This window comes from Phyllostomus discolor, chromosome 5 (assembly GCF_004126475.2).
Source record: "Phyllostomus discolor isolate MPI-MPIP mPhyDis1 chromosome 5, mPhyDis1.pri.v3, whole genome shotgun sequence".
NCBI lineage: Eukaryota > Metazoa > Chordata > Mammalia > Chiroptera > Phyllostomidae > Phyllostomus > Phyllostomus discolor.
The window spans coordinates 28902989-28919662 of record NC_040907.2 but is presented as its reverse complement, the minus strand read 5'-3'; the positions used below and the strand labels follow the sequence as shown (position 1 = coordinate 28919662).

General features: G+C 43.5%; 1 protein-coding gene across 3 annotated transcripts; it reads left to right on the top strand.

Moving 5' to 3' along the window:
• Positions 1 to 10071: 10071 nt before the first annotated feature.
• On the top strand, positions 10072 to 16294 carry LOC114497271 (small vasohibin binding protein). 3 transcript variants are annotated; one of them, XM_028512944.2, is made up of 3 exons: positions 10072 to 10137; positions 10901 to 11050; positions 15872 to 16294. In XM_028512944.2, exons 2-3 carry the CDS (start codon positions 10937 to 10939, stop codon positions 15956 to 15958), a joined length of 201 nt encoding a protein of 66 aa, XP_028368745.1. In that variant the 5' UTR covers positions 10072 to 10137; positions 10901 to 10936; the 3' UTR covers positions 15959 to 16294. The 3 variants fall into 3 exon arrangements, with proteins under 3 accessions (XP_028368745.1, XP_035881768.1, XP_035881769.1); XM_036025875.1 differs by having other exon boundaries at positions 10134 to 10204; XM_036025876.1 differs by lacking the exon at positions 10072 to 10137 and adding an exon at positions 10200 to 10222.
• The last annotated feature ends 380 nt before the right edge of the window (positions 16295 to 16674 follow it).

The window sequence follows — 16674 nt, the reverse complement described above, 5'->3', positions numbered from 1 at the left end:
TATCTGTTATGTGTCTTGGAGTGGGCCTCTTTGCATTCATCTTGTTTGGGACTCTGTGCTTCCTGGACTTGCATGTCTATTTCCTTCACCAAATTAAGGAAGTTTTCTTTCATTCTATTTCCAATAGATTTCCAATTTCTTGTTTTTCCTCTTCTCCTGCCACCTCTATGATGTGAATGTCGGACCACTTGAAGTTGTCCCAGAGGCTGCTTACACTATCCTCATGTTTTTGTATTCTTTTTTCTTCTTGTTGTTCTGATCGGTTGTTTTTGCTTTCTTATCTTCCATATCATTGATTTAACTCTTAGCTTCATCCACTCTACTGTTGTTTCCTGAAATTGTTCTTTATTTCAATTAGTGTAGTTGTTGTCTCTGGCTACATCTTTTTTATGCTGTTAAGGTCTTCACTAAGTTCCTTGAACATTCTTATAACCAGTATTTTGAACTCTGCATCTGAAAGATTGCTTATCTCCATTTCGTTTAGCTCTTTTTCTGGAGTTTTATTTGTTCTTTCATTTAGGCCATGTTTCTTTGTCTCTTCAGTTTTGCAGCCTCCCTGTGTTTCTTTCTATGTATTAGATAGAGCTGCTTTGAATCTGTGTCTTGGTAGTGTGGCCTAATGTAGATACCATGTAGGGTCCAGTGGCATAGCCTCCCCTATCCCTCATGCTGGGAACTCAAGGTGAGCCCTTTTTGTGGCCTGAGTACACCCTCCTCTTGTAGTTGAGCCTTGGTTGCTATTGGAAAATCAATGGGAGGGACTTACTCAGGCCAGTCTGCTGCAAGGTTTGACTGTGACTACTTAACATCAACCTCTGCCCTCCATGGAGAATCAGCTGTGCAGGGGCAGGGTGGCTGTGCTCCAACATGGTCTGTAGCTGTCCACTTAGCTGCGCTGGCCCTGGGGTTCTCCAGGTCATGCAGGCCACGGTCAGCCCCCACCTGTGTCTTGCCTAGGGCCACCCTGCCTGAGCTATAAAGCAATATGAGATGGCTGCTACTTGTGCTGGGCTTGGAGTTTCCCAGGCAAAACCAAGCTGTGAATCTATGCTGGCTGCTGCTAGTGCCAGGCCTGGGACTCAATGAGGCCAGCTGTTGCTTGTTTGATAGGATTTAGGAAGATGTGAAGCATGGGCCAACACCAGCCATTCATATGAGACAGCAACTTGGGTGGGCCCATAATTTGGGTGGGGCAGAATCTCTGGGGATCTCCAAAGCAGATCAAACAGTGTTAGCCAGGTTGATGGAGTATCAATTATGGCATCAGCTTGCTGGTTCTATAGTAGAAGAGTTTAGAAAAGGGACAATGGCCTCTGTTCACCTTGATGCCAGACAGACACTTCATTTCCTCCCTGTATGCCGCTGGTGCCTTTCAAGCTGCTACGCTGGTGCTGGAGCTCAGAGGGAGTGAGTCTGAGTAGGTGAGTCCATATGTGGGTTCTTTAAGAGGAACTGCTTGGGGTTCTAGCATTTCTTCCACCTACTCAATCCCTGCTAGCTTTTGCAGCCATAAATTGTAGGGACTTATCTTCCTGGCACTGGAACCCTGGGTTGGGTGTCCTGGTGCAGGGCTGGGACTCCTTGCTCCCAGGATATCCAAAATTTTTATCCACCACACGTGGATGTGGGATCAGCCTGTTCTGTGCCTGTGCTCCTCCTCCCAGTCTGGACAGATGTAGTTTCTTTAATTCCGTAGTTGTCAGACTTCCATTCAGTTCGATTTCTGATGATTCTGAGTGGTGGTTGTTCTATATTTTAGTTGTAATTTTGATGTGCTTGTGCAAAGAAGCCAGCCATGCATGCCTATGCTGCCATCTTGTTTCATGTATTTTTGAACATCATAAAAATGGAGCACATTGTACATAATTCTCTTTAATTCTCTTTTTTACTCAACATTATTTCCTGAATCTAGCTGTCACCTGTGGTGGCCCAAACTATGTCCCCTCAACCAACTCGATTTCAAAGTAGCTGACACTTGCATACAAGCTGCCACCATGCCACCCCGAAGGCCACAGCAGCTACAATGCTTGGGATGGCTGTTTGGCCTGTGTGCAGCCCAGGAGCTCAGGAAAGTTAATGCCTCAGGGGATCAGTCTGCAGTGACCAGAGCTGGTGGCAAATGCTCTGGCCTCTCACCTTCAGAGAGACAGTTCAGAACTGCACTCGTCACGATTCTCAGAGGGCCCCCAGTGGAAATGAGCACAGTAGCCCACAGTCATCAGTAGCTCAGTGATGCACATTTTATTGGTTTTTCTTCCTTTTCTTCTTACCCCACCCCCCATTCCTGATCCCTGGGATCACCTCCTAAACGTGGAAAGACTTGTCTCACACTCTGCTTTGGGCAGAGTGCGAGTTAAGACACTGAAATTCATCCAGATGGATCCACAGAGCTGCAGGACATTCATTCACCGCTGTGTGGTAGACTTGCATGAATATACCAACACATTGTTCATTCCCTTGATGATAAGAATGTGGGTTGTTTCTGAGCTTTTGTTTTCACAAATGGTGCTGCTATGAACATCCTTGATATATGTTTCCTGGTCCACATGTGCAAGAATTTCCCTGGGGCAGCAGTTCTCAATGTGTGGTCTGTGAACTCTGGGAGTCCCTGACACCTTTTCAGGAGGCCCCCCAGGGTCATTCCATTCATAATAATACTAAGCCATTATTTGTCCTTTTCATCGCGTGATATTTTCATTGATGCTCTAATTAATTTCTCTATCCCTCATATTTCCTATAAACTGGAAAGCTAGAGGTTTAATTAGATTCAGGTTCACTTCTAAGCTGTGTGACCTGGACAAGAGCCTTAACCTTCAGTGTCTTGTTTTCCTTATTGGTACATTGAAGATAAGTATGGTAGCTACTTCAGTGGGTTGGTATAAGAATAAAGTAGCTAAAACACGTAAAATACTTAGAACAGTGCTTGACACCCAATAAATGGTAGTTGTTATTACTATCTGAGAAAAGCCTCCAACTTAAAAACCAGAGACCAAAATAAACAGCAAAAACAATATAGGATATGGAAGACAATGGCAGAAAATGACAATTGATATCTTTTTAAAAATATGAAATTAGAGAAGAAACTGAATCTACAACAAAAAACAACATGCTATCCAAGGGAAAATGAAGAAACCAGGAAAAACTCTTGGAAATTAAACTTTTATAGCAGAAATTAAAAAAAAAAACAATAGAAGAACTAGAAAATAAAGTTCAGGATAATCTTTTAGAAAGTAGAACAAATAAGACTAAGAAATGAAAATGAAAGAGAAAAGATTCTTAAAGAGCAAAAACAAAGGAATCTGTCACTGAGAAAGTTTCCCAGAATTGAAGAGTATACATTTCCTGACTGAAAGAGACCACTAAGTGCCTAGCACAATAAATGAAAAAGGCTTATTATGAAGGTTCAGAACACCAAGGATGAAGGGAAAATACATGTCTTTAAAGCTTCCAGAAACAAATGAACAAACAAAAATCAAATAGGAAGTAACAGAAATCAGAACACACTGAACTTTTGAAGAGTCTAGCCATGTGAGAAACTAGATAACAATGGACCAATGCCATTAAAATTCTGAGGGAAATGATTTCCAATGTAAAATCTGTACCCCACCAAACTGTCAATCAAGCGTGAAGGTAAAACAAAGCCATTTTTAGACAAGCAAGGTTTCAAAATTTTACCTGCTGCAGACTCCTTCTGGGGAAGTTACTAGAGAATGTGCTTCTTCAAAATGAGAGAATGAACCACAAATAGAAAGATTCAGGAGACAGGGGATTTGGCAGAGGAGAGAAGAGATGGGAATCCCCAGAATATAATTAGGGGGAGTCCTAGAAAAACAGCTGGACAGTGAGGCCAAGACTACAGTTTAGAAGGAGAGGAGAATGGACCTAAGGAAGGGTATCTCCAGGAAATAAAAAAGACATTGAATGGTTACTGGCCCTGACTGGGTAGCTCAGTTGGCCAGAGCGTTGTCCTGATACACCAAGGTTTCTGGGTAAGATCTCCAATCTCCATTCAGGGCACATACAGGAAGCAACCAATGAATGCATGAATAAGTAGAACAACAAATCAATGTTTTCCTTCTCTCTCTCTCCCTTCCTTTCTCTCAAATTAATTTTAAAAAAAGAAAGATCACTGGATTCATGTGACCAGGTCAAGAGATGTTTTATAGTCCTAATGGAGAGTTTGTGGAAGTAACAACAGATGCATAAATAATTAAGCTAATTTTAAAAAATAGGCAATTTTTTACTCCAGAAAAAAAAAAGCTGCTCACTAAAGTAAATGTAACCTTAGTATGATATACACCTGAATGGCAGAAATATTCTGCACTTATATGAATGTAAACTCTGACCTAACCAACCAGGGAGTTTTGCAGATTTGCATACCAAGGGTATGTTGATGGTCACAGAAGAGAGAGAGAAAGAGATCATAAACTCATGGAGGAAAAATAGGGAGGGGACTTCCACCCCCTCCTGGCTCCAGCCTTCACCTTCCTGATGAAGAATCCCAAACTGTTCTCTCTACACCTGTGCCTTTCAGGAGCCCTGCACCCTGGACAACTCTTGCCTACTGCCATCTATAAGTGTAAAGTATAGTAAGTCTCTCTCTGTCTGCCTGTCTCTCTCTCTCTCACACACACACACACACCTCTAATTTATTTTTTTCCTCATCCTCTTCCAAGCCAACTCATCAACTTCATCAACCTTCACTTTTATCAGTGGCTGCACTATTTTTCCAGTCTTCCAGTTCGACGTTTTCCACCCCTACTCACCCTATATCCAGTCTGTTTAGTTGGTTCTTTAAAGCCTTCCAATGATCCCTGCCCTGTCTCAAGCTGTAATCTACTCCAGAGTTTATGTGAACTTTATACTGTACAATGTGACACAAATGTAAAATACCCCTACTGTGCCAAGGTTTCTGAAATAGACTCTGACTTAGTTACTTTTATTAATAATAACAATCCAATCAGCATTTGTGTACAATTTTTAAAATAACATTATACTTCCTTCTGATTAAAAGAAGAAAGTACAAGTATTGTAACCAAACACAGGCCTGGCTGCCTGCCGATGGGAAAGCTGACACTCAAGAGGCAGGTGCTGATGTAAAGGAAAGAGGTTTATTCAGATACTGGCCACCTGGAAGATGGGGGACTCATGTCCCAAAACCCATCCCCACCTCTCATTGGGGGCAAAGGATTTTTATAAGGAGAGAGAGGGGAGCAGAACAAAGAGATCAAGGGAGGGGGTTGCAAAGTTCTCTCTATGCAGACTAGCACAGTCCATTCTGATAAGGCAAGCGATGGTCTGGTGTGCATTACCCTGGTTTAGTCATCATGCATTCATGTCATCCCAGCTTCATGACATACTGACTCCACGGTTGAAGGCCAGCAAGTCTCCCAGAGCCAAGATGCCTGAAGGTCAGGGTCTGCACCTTCTGAAATTAGTTCCTAGCATTCTTACAAAAACATGCTGTTCATCTGTAAACCACATATTAGTCAGAGTCAGCCCTTATTGAAACAATGTCAAAACTATGGTGGGGTTATAATTTTCCATTACAATTTTCTGCTGTTACCAAAGAAAATAAAAATAATCTTACTCTTAAAATAATCTGGGTCCTGGCTGGTGTAGCTCAGTGGATTGAGTGTGGGTCTGCAAACCAAAGGATCGCTCATTCAATTCCCAGTCAGGGCACATGTCTGGGTTGCAGGCCAGGTCCCCAGTTAGGGCCATGTGAGAGGCAACCATACATTGATATTTCTCTCTCTTTCTTTCTCCATCCCTTCCCCTCCAAAAATAAATAAAAATCTTTTAAAAAATAATAATCTGGATTTACATTTTGCTATTTTCATCCAGCCTCTTTTCCACATGTATATAATAATATATCTTGAAACAACAAAACAAATATTGTGATCGTTATATATGCCTCTTTGCAATATTTTCATTTAATATACTACAAGCATTTTATCATGTCAATAAATATTCTTCCATGTTATTTTTTTTAAATATTTCATTCATTTTGCCCTGGCTGGCATAGCTCAGTGGATTGAGCATGGGCTGCGAACCAAAGTGTCACAGGTTTGATTCCCAGTCAGGCCACATACCTGGGTTGCAGGCCACGGCCCCCAGCAACTGCACATTGATGTTTCTCTCTCTTTCTCCCTCCCTTCCCTCTCTAAAAATAAATAAATAAATACATAATCTTTTAAAAATATATTTCATTCATTTTAATATATTGTATTGATTATGCTATTACAGTTGTCCCATTTCCCCCCCTTCATTCCCCTACAGCCTGCACACCCTCTCCCACCCACATTTCCCCCCTTTAGTTAATGTCCACGTGTCATAAGTTCTTTAGCTTCTACATTTCCCATACTATTCTTGCCCTCCCCCTGTCTATTCTCTACCTACCATCTATACTACTTATTCTTTGTACCTTTTCCCCCTCCCTCCTCCTTTCACTCCCCTGTTGCTAACCCTCCATGTGTTCTCCATTTCTGTGGTTCTGTTCATGTTCTAGTTGTTTGCTTAGTTGGTTTTAGGTGTAGTTGCTAATAATTGTGAGTTTGCTGTCATTTTACTATACGTGTTGTTTATCTTCTCTTTCTTAGATAAGTCCCTTTACCATTTCATATAATAAGGGTTGGTGATGATGAATTCCTTTAACTTAACCTTATCTGAGAAGCACTTCATATGCCCTTCCATTCTAAATGAAAGCTTTGCTGGATAGAGCAATCTGGGATGTAGGTCCTTGCCTTTCATGAGTTGGAATATTTCTTTCCAGCCCCTTCTTGCCTGCAAGGTCTCTTTTGAGAAATCAGCTGACAGTCTGATGGGAACTCCTTTCCATACAGTCTCCTTATCTCTTGCTGCTTCTAGGATTCTCTCCATTTTAATCTTGGGTAATGTAATTATGATGTGCCTTGGTGTGTTCCTTCTTGGGTCCAACTTCTTTGGGATTCTCTGAGCTTCCTGGACTTCCTAGAAGTCTCTTTTCTTTTTTCTTTTTTCTTTTTTTTTTTTTCTTTTTGCCAGATTGGGGAAGTTCTCCTTAATTATTTGTTCAAATAACTTTCCCACTTGTTGCTCTTCCTCTTCCCCTTCTGGTACCCCTATAATTCGGATGTTGAACATTTAAAGGTGTCCTGGAGGTTCCTAAGCCTCTCCTCATGTTTTCGAATTCTTGTTTCTTCATTGTTTTCTGTTTGGTTATTTATTTCTTCCTTCTGGCCCACTCCATTGATTTGAGTTCCAGTTTCCTTCCCATCACTATTGGTTCCCTGTGCATTTTATTTCCTTTATTTCACTTAGCATAGCCTTCATTTTTTCCATCTAATTTGAGACCAAACTCAGCCAATTCTGTGAGCATCCTGATTACCATTGTCTTGAACTGTGCATCTGATAGGCTGGCTATCTCTTTGTCACTTAGTTTTGTATTTATCCTGGAGCTTTGATCTGTTCTTCTGTCTGAGCCATTTTTTTTTTTTCTTGATATGCTTGTTACTAGTGAGGGGCGGAGCCTTAGGTGTTCACCAGGGCGGGGCAACCTAGTCACTGTGTTGTGATGCTGTTTGTGGGGGTGAGGTCTGAGAGGGAACCATGCTGCTTGCTCTGCTCTCTGCTGGATTTCAGTCCCTTTCGCTGCTTCTCCCAAGCAAACTGGGCCCTTCTGGTGCTGATTCCCATGTGTGTGGGTTTCTGTACATTCTAGGCCCCTGTGGGTCTCTCCAACAAACTCTCCTGTGAGGCTGGGAGTCTCTTCCGGCACCTCAACCCCCACGGGTGTTTTCAATCGATGTTTTGAGGCTCTATTTCCCCACGCTGGAACCCTGGGTTGCACATCTGTCTTGCTCTCCAGTTTCGCCTGGTTTATCTGTGCATGAATGTGGGACCACCTGGTTGGCCCGCCGCCTTGCACACCGTGCTCCTCCACAACCCACCGCCTCGCTGGCTCTTGTTGCCACCCCGCACCTGGTGTCCTCCAGCCACTGCTTTTTTTGCCGTGACCCCTCTCTGCTCGGCCACTGGACTCTGCCCCTCCTACCAGTCTCAATGAATGTGTCTATTTTAACGCCTTGGTTGTCAGACTTCCATACAGTTAAATTTTTTGTCAGTACTGTTTGTTTTTTTGTTTCTAAATTTTTATTGTCCTTATTTTGGTTGTGTGAGGAGGCACAGTGTGTCTACCTATGCCTCCATCTTGGCTGGAAGTTCATTCATTTATTTTTAGAGAGAGGGGAAGGGAGGGAGAGAGGGAAACATCAATGTGTGGTTACCTCTCATGCATCCCTTACTGGGGAACCTGACCTTCAACCCAAGCATGTGCCCTGACTGGGAATCAAATCAGCGACTCTTTGGTTTGCAGGCAGGCACTCAATCCACTGAACCACACAAGCCAGGGCCTCTTCTGTTCATTTTAATGACCACATAGAATCCCGTGATAGATATTCTACAGTTTATTTAATCAACCACTATTATAAATATTTCAATGGTTTCCAGTTTTTATTCTTAGGAATAGTGCTATCTGATTATTTAATTAGGTTAACTTGGAAATGGAATTGCTGATTAAAAGTTATGCTCTTTTTTTCCCCTTTTTCTTTTTTTTTTAAATCCTCACCCAGGGATACATTTACTGATAGAGAGAGAGAGAGAGAGAGAGGGAAACATCAGTGTGAGAGAGAGGGAAACATCAATGTGAGAGAGAAATATCTATTGGTTGCCGCTCGAACATGCCCCGACCTGGGATGGACGCACTGCCTAGGTACATGGAACCCGCAGCCCTTTGGTGCACAGGACAGTGTTCCAACCAGCTGAGCAATCTGGCGAGGCTATGCTCTTTTTTTTTTTAATTTGGTAAGAAAAACACTTCAGATTTACTGTCTTAATCATTTTTATAGTCACACTGCTGTGCAACAGATCTCTAGGACTTTTTCATCTTGCAAAACTAGAACTCTCTGCCCAATGAACAACCCTCTTTCCCCTCCTCCACTAGCTCCTGGCAATAATCACTGTTCCACTTTCTATGAGTTTGAGTACTTTAGACATCTCATATAAATAAAATCATTCAGTATTTGTCTTTTTGTGGAGTTGTGCTCTTTTTTAAGGCTTTTAATTTATAGAACTGATTTCCAAAACGTTGTGACAATTTACACCTTGAAAGTGTGTGTGTCCATCTGGGCTTACATCCTGTCTGCTTAGCATCCATGGTTTGCTCCCATAAGAATTAAAGTAGTGGGCCGAAACATGTTTTCCTTGGGACAGGCCATTGTCCTATCTAGAATCCCGGCAGAAATACTCGCTGGGGCTCTTACTAGCTGTGTGACCTTTGACAAATAACTTAACTTCTCAGTGTCTCTGTTCCTCTGGCCATAAAGTTGGGATAATAATAGTATATCATTATACATGTGCATTACTATACATACTTATCATGAGAAATACATGAGTTAAGAAATGTGAAGCTCTTCTAAGAACACTGCCTGGAACATAAAAAAGCCCAGAAGAGAGGTGGCTATTATTATTGATATTGTTTTTGTTAGACTGAACAGGATTTCGGTTGTCAAAGTATTTGTCTACCATTTTCTTCAATCCCTGATAACCTAATGAATGAAAAATAACAGCCAGGTTTTTGGGGGGGTGGCAGGGGGAGGTCTGTGGACTGCCAGCCACCTATTTTAATTTGTAAAATTATTGTAAATAACTAGAAATTTGTAATTGTAAAAATAACTGTAAACTATTATCAGTAAACTTAAATGCTTCTCTGTGTCTATATTGGCTATTTATACTGCTGTCACAATTTCCTTTTTCAAAGTACTGTGGCAAACAGGATCTCACTGGATCTTCCTAATAAGCTCAGAAATCAAGCAGGCAGCTAACACCATCCGCGCTTTTCGAAATAAGAAATTGAGTCCCAGATTTCACACCTACCCTTCAAGGCTTAGCAGCTGTCCCATAAAATACTCCCAGGAAAAACCTCTGTTAACACTTAAACCGCCCAGCCGCGTCCCTAAAGCCAACGAGAGGCATTCAGACAAGCTCTCTGCGCAAGCGCGGCCCTGCCTAAGGGCGGGGACTCGGAGGTCCCGGCCCCGCCCCCGGCTCTGCCCCGCCCATTCCGAGGCGCGGTGACTCGGGACTCCAGGCCCTGAGGATCGCCTTCGTGGGACGGTGTCCGTGAGGCGGCGGGGACCCAAAGTCCTGAGGCCGGGGAGGAAAGGTGCCGACTCCCGAGGCCGCACGCTTCCGCCGCCATTTTGCACTCGGAGAGGGCAACGGTGGGAGGGAGGTTCCCCCGGGGCTGGGCTTGGGCCCAGGGCGGGCCCGGCGGCAGAGGGCGGGGTCGGGCGGAGGGCGGGCCAGCCGGCCGGGCGGGGACCCGGGGAGCGAGGTCCCTGCGTGCAGGACTGGGACGTAACTGTCCTTCAGGGCAGAGGCGCGGGGCTCGGACCTCCCTGCTGCGAGACTTCGGCGGGCTTGCCCCTCGGGGCCTCGGCGTCCTCATTATAACAGCCCCACGTTACACAGCACGGTCCGGTGTATGGATCGCTTTGGCACGGGTCTTCTCATTTGGCCTCTCACAGCAGCCTCCCTTTTGAAGGAGGCCATGGAATGGAACTATTGTGCCATTTTGCAGACAGAAAACGAAGGCTCAGGATGGGGAGATGTGCCCGGGGATGCCCAGCGAGGTCGGGGAATGGGAATCAGATCTTACTACTCCAAATGCGGCGCCCTTTGTGTCTGACCACTCTGCCTCGCCTGTCAAAGGAAGGGGCAGAGCTAGAGGATTAGTTAGGCCAATGACTGGCAGTTCTTTTCTTTCTCTTTTTTTTCCTCTTTCTTTTCTCCCCCTTTCCGCCCCTCGCGTTCCCTTTCCTTCCTTTTCCTTTCCCTTCCCTCTTTCTGTACCATCCAGGTTAGAACTGACTAGGAAGCATTCAGAAGCCAAGTCATGGATCCACCTGCACGCAAAGAAAAGTCCAAAGTGAAAGAACCTGTCAGCAGAGTTGAGAAGGCCAAGCAGAAGTCAGCCCAGCAGGAGCTGAAGCAAAGACAAAGAGCAGAGGTGAGGTTGAGGAGGGGCCTGTGTACTGGCAGTCTGCTGGAGACAGTGCAAGGATAGAGAAATGGCAGAACAATTGATGGTGCGTCCTTCTTGCCTCCAGGCAAAGCAGGTGTCCTGCAGGTTTAGAGAGATGATGGCTGAGGTCCAGAATGGTGAGGTGACAGCCCAGAGTCACTTGCCAAGTTAGTGTCGGAACCCTGACCGGTACCAGGTCTACAGATGACTCCTGGCACCGAGCGCCTGTGGCAGGGACCCAAGGGAAGGAACAAAGGAGAGAGAGAAGGTACAAGTGAGGGAAGGGCCGGGGTGAAGGAGAGCAAGCGGCAGACACCCCAGCACAGGTGTTCTGGGTTTGGCCTGGAGAGTAGGGGCTCACAACCAGGGAGGGGAGGTCCTGGCTCTGCACCCGCCAGTGCGTCCTTTGTTCAGTCAGAGCTTACTATCACTTTGTGAATCAAAAGCTTAAACCATTCACACTGCCCAAGTTGAACCACATCCTGGCATGCACATTTTATTGTCGTATTTAATAGCAGGAAAAAGCTTGGTGCACTCTTTTCTCTGTTTTCATTCCTTTCTATCTCTCTTTTTTTTTTGAGTAATTAAAATATACAGAAAAATAAAATATAACAAACACCTGAGTACTCAGAACCCAGATTGGGAGTGGTTAACAATTTGTCATATTTGCCTGGGGCCTTTTTTAAATAAGATAAATGAAAATTACATATAAATTTGAAGTCCCCTTTGTCCATTTCCTGTCTTATACTCTTCTCCTACCCTTGAGCAACCCCTATTTCTTAATATACCTTTACATTCAAATATATTGATATATAATCCTTGAATAAGTAATATACAGTATTTTTACGGTTAAAATTTTTACACTAATATTATTTTGCATTTTGCTTACATTATGTTTTTAGAACTATTTTATGTTAATATAACAATCTAGTTAATTCCTCATCACTACTTATAGTAGTCTATTTTATGAATCTACTTTAGTACATTTACCCATTCCTCCAGTGATGGACATTTAAATTATTGTTTTGTTTTTGCTATTACAAACATGGCTGTAGTGAACAACTTTTAAATGTCTCTTTGGCATCTGCACTAGAATTGCTGTAGAGCATATTTACCTAGAAAATAAGACCACTAGATATTTTTAAATTTTACTACACATTGCCAAATTGCTTTCAAATAGATTGTACAAGTTTGCACCTGCATTAGCAGTGTAAGAGAGTTCTCATTGCTCACTTCTTTCCCAACAATTAACAGGGGGCAGACTTTAAATTTGAACTAATCTAACCCATTCATTAAACAAATGCTGAGCTGCTGCTATGAGCCTTGTCAGGCACTGTTGTAGGGACGAGGCAGAGGAGAGTCTCCCCCCTGCCCCCCCCCCCTGTGGGGAGTGCATTCAGTGAACATAACACATAAATGTAATAGTGTGTTTGTAGTTGATCCAACTGAAATCTACCTTTGGATTAAGGCAGACCGTCTAAGAGCTGTGCACCTGGACTCTAACAGATTGTTCCCCGTTTCCGTCACCTCCTCATCCTCGCCTGGACTGAGGCCCCCTGATAATTCTACGCGTTGCACTTTAAACAGGTTGAGGCCTGCTGTAAGAAACAGCCCTCAGAAACTGTCCTTTGTACATACTGTAGGGATAGATGTTGTGGAGGACATTTTTCATGTCCTTATTGACACCCTTCTGGTGAGGTTCCCAGCTCCTCCATGAATCCCAGTTCTTCCCATGTGGCCTTCGAACTGTAGTCCTCTCTGAACCTCAGTTCCTCAGCCCCCCTTGATAAAATGAAGATGATAATACCTGACTCACAGGATTGTTATAAGGAACAGAAATGTTATACAGAGAGCACTTAGCACAGTGCCTGGCACAGAGAAAGCACTCAGTGAATGGCAGCGGTTGTTATCAGGTGTCAGCATGCTTCCAAGCATTGGGCTCGCTTTCAGCATGTGGACTCTGTGCCACAGCTGATCGTGTTCATGTTGACTTGCTGAAATGTGATGTTGGATTTGCACTCCAGCAGCAGCTGGCACTCGCTGAGCTCTTTGGATGTGCCAGGCCTGGGGCCAACCTGGATATGCATGGCCACGTGTAATCTTCACACCAGGGCTTGGTATTATTAGTTACCCAGGTATTATTGTCGCTCCCATGTAGACCTTAGTAAAAGCCTTCCGGCAGTAAGGTTGGGAAGTATCAAATATGTGACTTTGGGAGGTAAAAGGCACTATCGTCATTTTATGTGACCAGAATCCCTAGTTAGTGAGGGATCGAGGGGCAGGACTGCCATCTAAACAGGTCTTCTGACCTTCGGTTCCTGCAAAAAGCACTTTGCCCTCCAGCTGCCTTGCTGTTTTCTTTGTGTTGCCTGGAATATAATCCCCTAAAGTAGGAATGTGACAGACCCCTGTGGGGAGGAAGAAACACAGTTTCTATTCAGTTCTGCAGGGATGCCGCATTCCAGATGTGAATGAGAGATGTGAGGGTGAAGGGAAGCGGAAGGCATGCTTGACAGCTGAAGCAGCATTTGACAGTGTGGGTGACCCTTTCCATCTTGAAAGTCTTCCATTCCTTGGTTCAGACCTCCTTACCTTGGGTCTCTTCTTCATCTGCTTCTTTTATTTTCCTCTTTCTCCTACCCACTTGTCCCCCAGCCGGTCCCCCTTGACCTGGAGGTCTCCAAGAAGCCATTTAATAAACTTCTCGGTCCCTAGCATACTAACACACAGATTACAAATGCTCGTTGAAGTGTGAATGAACGAAGCAGAGGTTTAAATAATGCATACATGCAGTTTAAACAAGATGAGTAAAACAAACACCTTTGTATTTGTCACCCAACTACAGAAGAAGCCCATGACCAATCATGTAGAAGCTCGCTGGACCCCAGTGTGGTCACATCCCTGACCCTTCCCATTAGCAGTGCCCTCATTCCTTAATTTCATGCTAATCACTCCCTTGCTATTCTGTATTAATTTGTAATTTCTGTGTGTACTCCTAAGTATTTTGTAGTGTGAGAATATATTGTTTAGTTTTGCATGTTTCTGAACTTGATTGATATACAGGGTCTGACAGAAGTAAGACTTGCTTGAGTGTAGTTGGTAGGGTACGTGAATGTCTCACATGAGATGGACAGCAATTTGAACATTTCACCTAAAATGTCATATGGTGTGCTTGAGTTTGATATTGTTATGTTACAGAATTACATGCTTATGATTTTGTCATTAAAAAGGGAGTTATTTGCGCCAGACCCTGTATGTTGCTATAGTCTGACTTCATTCGTTTTTTTTAAACCATTCAAATTTATTTATTTTTACTGTAGTAAATTACATGAATATATATAAAACATAAAACTTGACTGTTTTAACTGTCAGTATTATGTTTTTATTGAATCATCTGTGTTATTGCATGTAACTATTTTCATCACTGTGGAATTCCATTTTCCTTAAAGATTATAGGATTTTACAGTAAAAAAAAATTTGTGAAAAAAAGACCATGGGATCATTCAAGCTTCCTACTTATTCTAATCAGCTTTGATCATTTTACTTTCTAGGGATTTATTTCATTTACCTTTTCAAACTTATTGACACAAAGTTCATGATGGTTTGCTGTAATCTTTATTACATCAGTAATTATGTGGGTTTTTTTTAAATTCTAATAGTGTTTGTTCGTGCCTACTCCCTTTGTATCTTGATCAGTCATGCTGGAGGTTTGCTTTAGCATTTTCCAAGAACCATCGTGCAGTTTTAGTGGTCCTCTCTTTTGTACCTTTAGTTGGTTTTTCATTAATCCTGCTTTTATTGTGTATTTTCTATGTGTCTCACTTCTCAGTTTTTTTGCCCCTTTTTTTCTAAAGATTTTATTTATTTATTTTTAGAGAGGGAAGGGAGGGAGAAAGAGAGAGAGAGAAACATCAATGTGCGGTTGCTGGGGGTCATGGCCTACAACCCAGGCATGTACCCTGACTGGGAATCGAACCTGTGACACTGGTTCGCAGCCCAAGCTCAATCCACTGAGCTACGCCAGCCAGGGGTCCCTTTTTTGTCTTTTTAATTAATCAACTTATTTTCCCTATTCACAAACATTTCCCTTCATTTTTTACTTCCACCACTTGGGAAGTCGTATGATGTTTCTGTTCTTTAGTGGGCAGATTGAGACGACAAGGGTATAAGGAAAGGTGAGGACCAAGGTAGAACCCTGCCTTTCACCTCAGAAGGTCTCCCACAGTTGTCACCCCACCCCGCTGCCTGCCTGGGTCCTGTTCTCACTGTTGTGATACATGTGACCTGTAACCTCTCCTCCCCCACTCCATCCCTCACACGTTATCTTCCCCAAAGCCTAGGTATAATCAGGTTACTCCCCCACACACCTATCTGTGCTGGCTCTCCAGAGTCGGTCAGATAAAGTCCAGATTCCTTCACATGGCATTTAAGTCCCTGACATACTCTTCTTGCTTTCTCCAACTCTCCAAACCCCTCTCTATAATACACTTCATATTAGCATACTTGAAGTTTCCAGAACTAACCCTGTACTTTCCCATCATATTTATTTAATCGTAATATCCCCTTTTCACCCTATCACCTATCAAGTCCCTTCTTCAGTCTCTGTTCAAATCCCACTGGTCCTGTACAGGCCAGATTAAGTGACCTGCTTCACTGCTTCTTTAATGAGTCCCCAAATGGAGTTAATACCTCCTTCTCTTCCCTTACTGGTACAGTTCTGGCACTTTCAAATGACACAGCCTGTTGTGTCTGAAGGTACATTGAGCAGCTGCCTCCATTGCTAACACATCTTTCTCTCCCACTCAGATTTATGCCCTCAACAGGGTCATGACCGAACTGGAACAGCAGCAGTTCGATGAGTTCTGTAAACAGATGCAGCCTCCTGGAGAGTGAGCGGCAGAGTTCAAAGGAGACGGGACCCAGCGGCTTTGTCTGTGAGCTCCTTGCCAGTGTTAGGCTGAGATGGCCTGTTTGGAGCCTTACAGAACTAGACAAGAAGGCATTTATGTTATTCCTAAAACTGGATAAATCTGAACTTCCTACATGTAACTTCTGCTTCCCTGGTTCCTCCGATTTGAATTGGCCCAATGCTTGCTGAAGAGACTTGTTTTATTCTTCTAAGACAATAGTCTTTTTTAAAAAAACCTTTTTCTATTGTTTGAGAACAATCATTGTTTCTTGTGAAACTGTAAATCTCCAAAAATACAAATAAAATACTAGTAAAATGTGCATTTGCTCATACTTTAGTGTGGGAGTGCCTAGTTGTAAAAAGTGGAAGCAAAAAGAATGTTATAGGAAAGAAAGGGGAGGGGAGCAGAGGGAACCCTCGCTCCTCCAGGAGGGGAGGGAGGGGAGGGGAGGAGAGGAGGAACGGGACTGCTTCCTGGGGCTGGAGCTCTGTGGCCCCGATCCTCCATTTTTAGCCACAGTGTGAACCTGTACCCTTTACTCCCGGATGAGCTATGGCTCGGGGTCAGAGCTGGAAGCCAGGGTCCTCTCAACTTGTGAGTGGACACCTACCAGTAAGCCTATACCAGCCGGGAGGGGAATGCAGGGGCTTTTACTTTGTCATTTGGGGGTGACTATCAGGCCCGGAAATTGGTTTATGA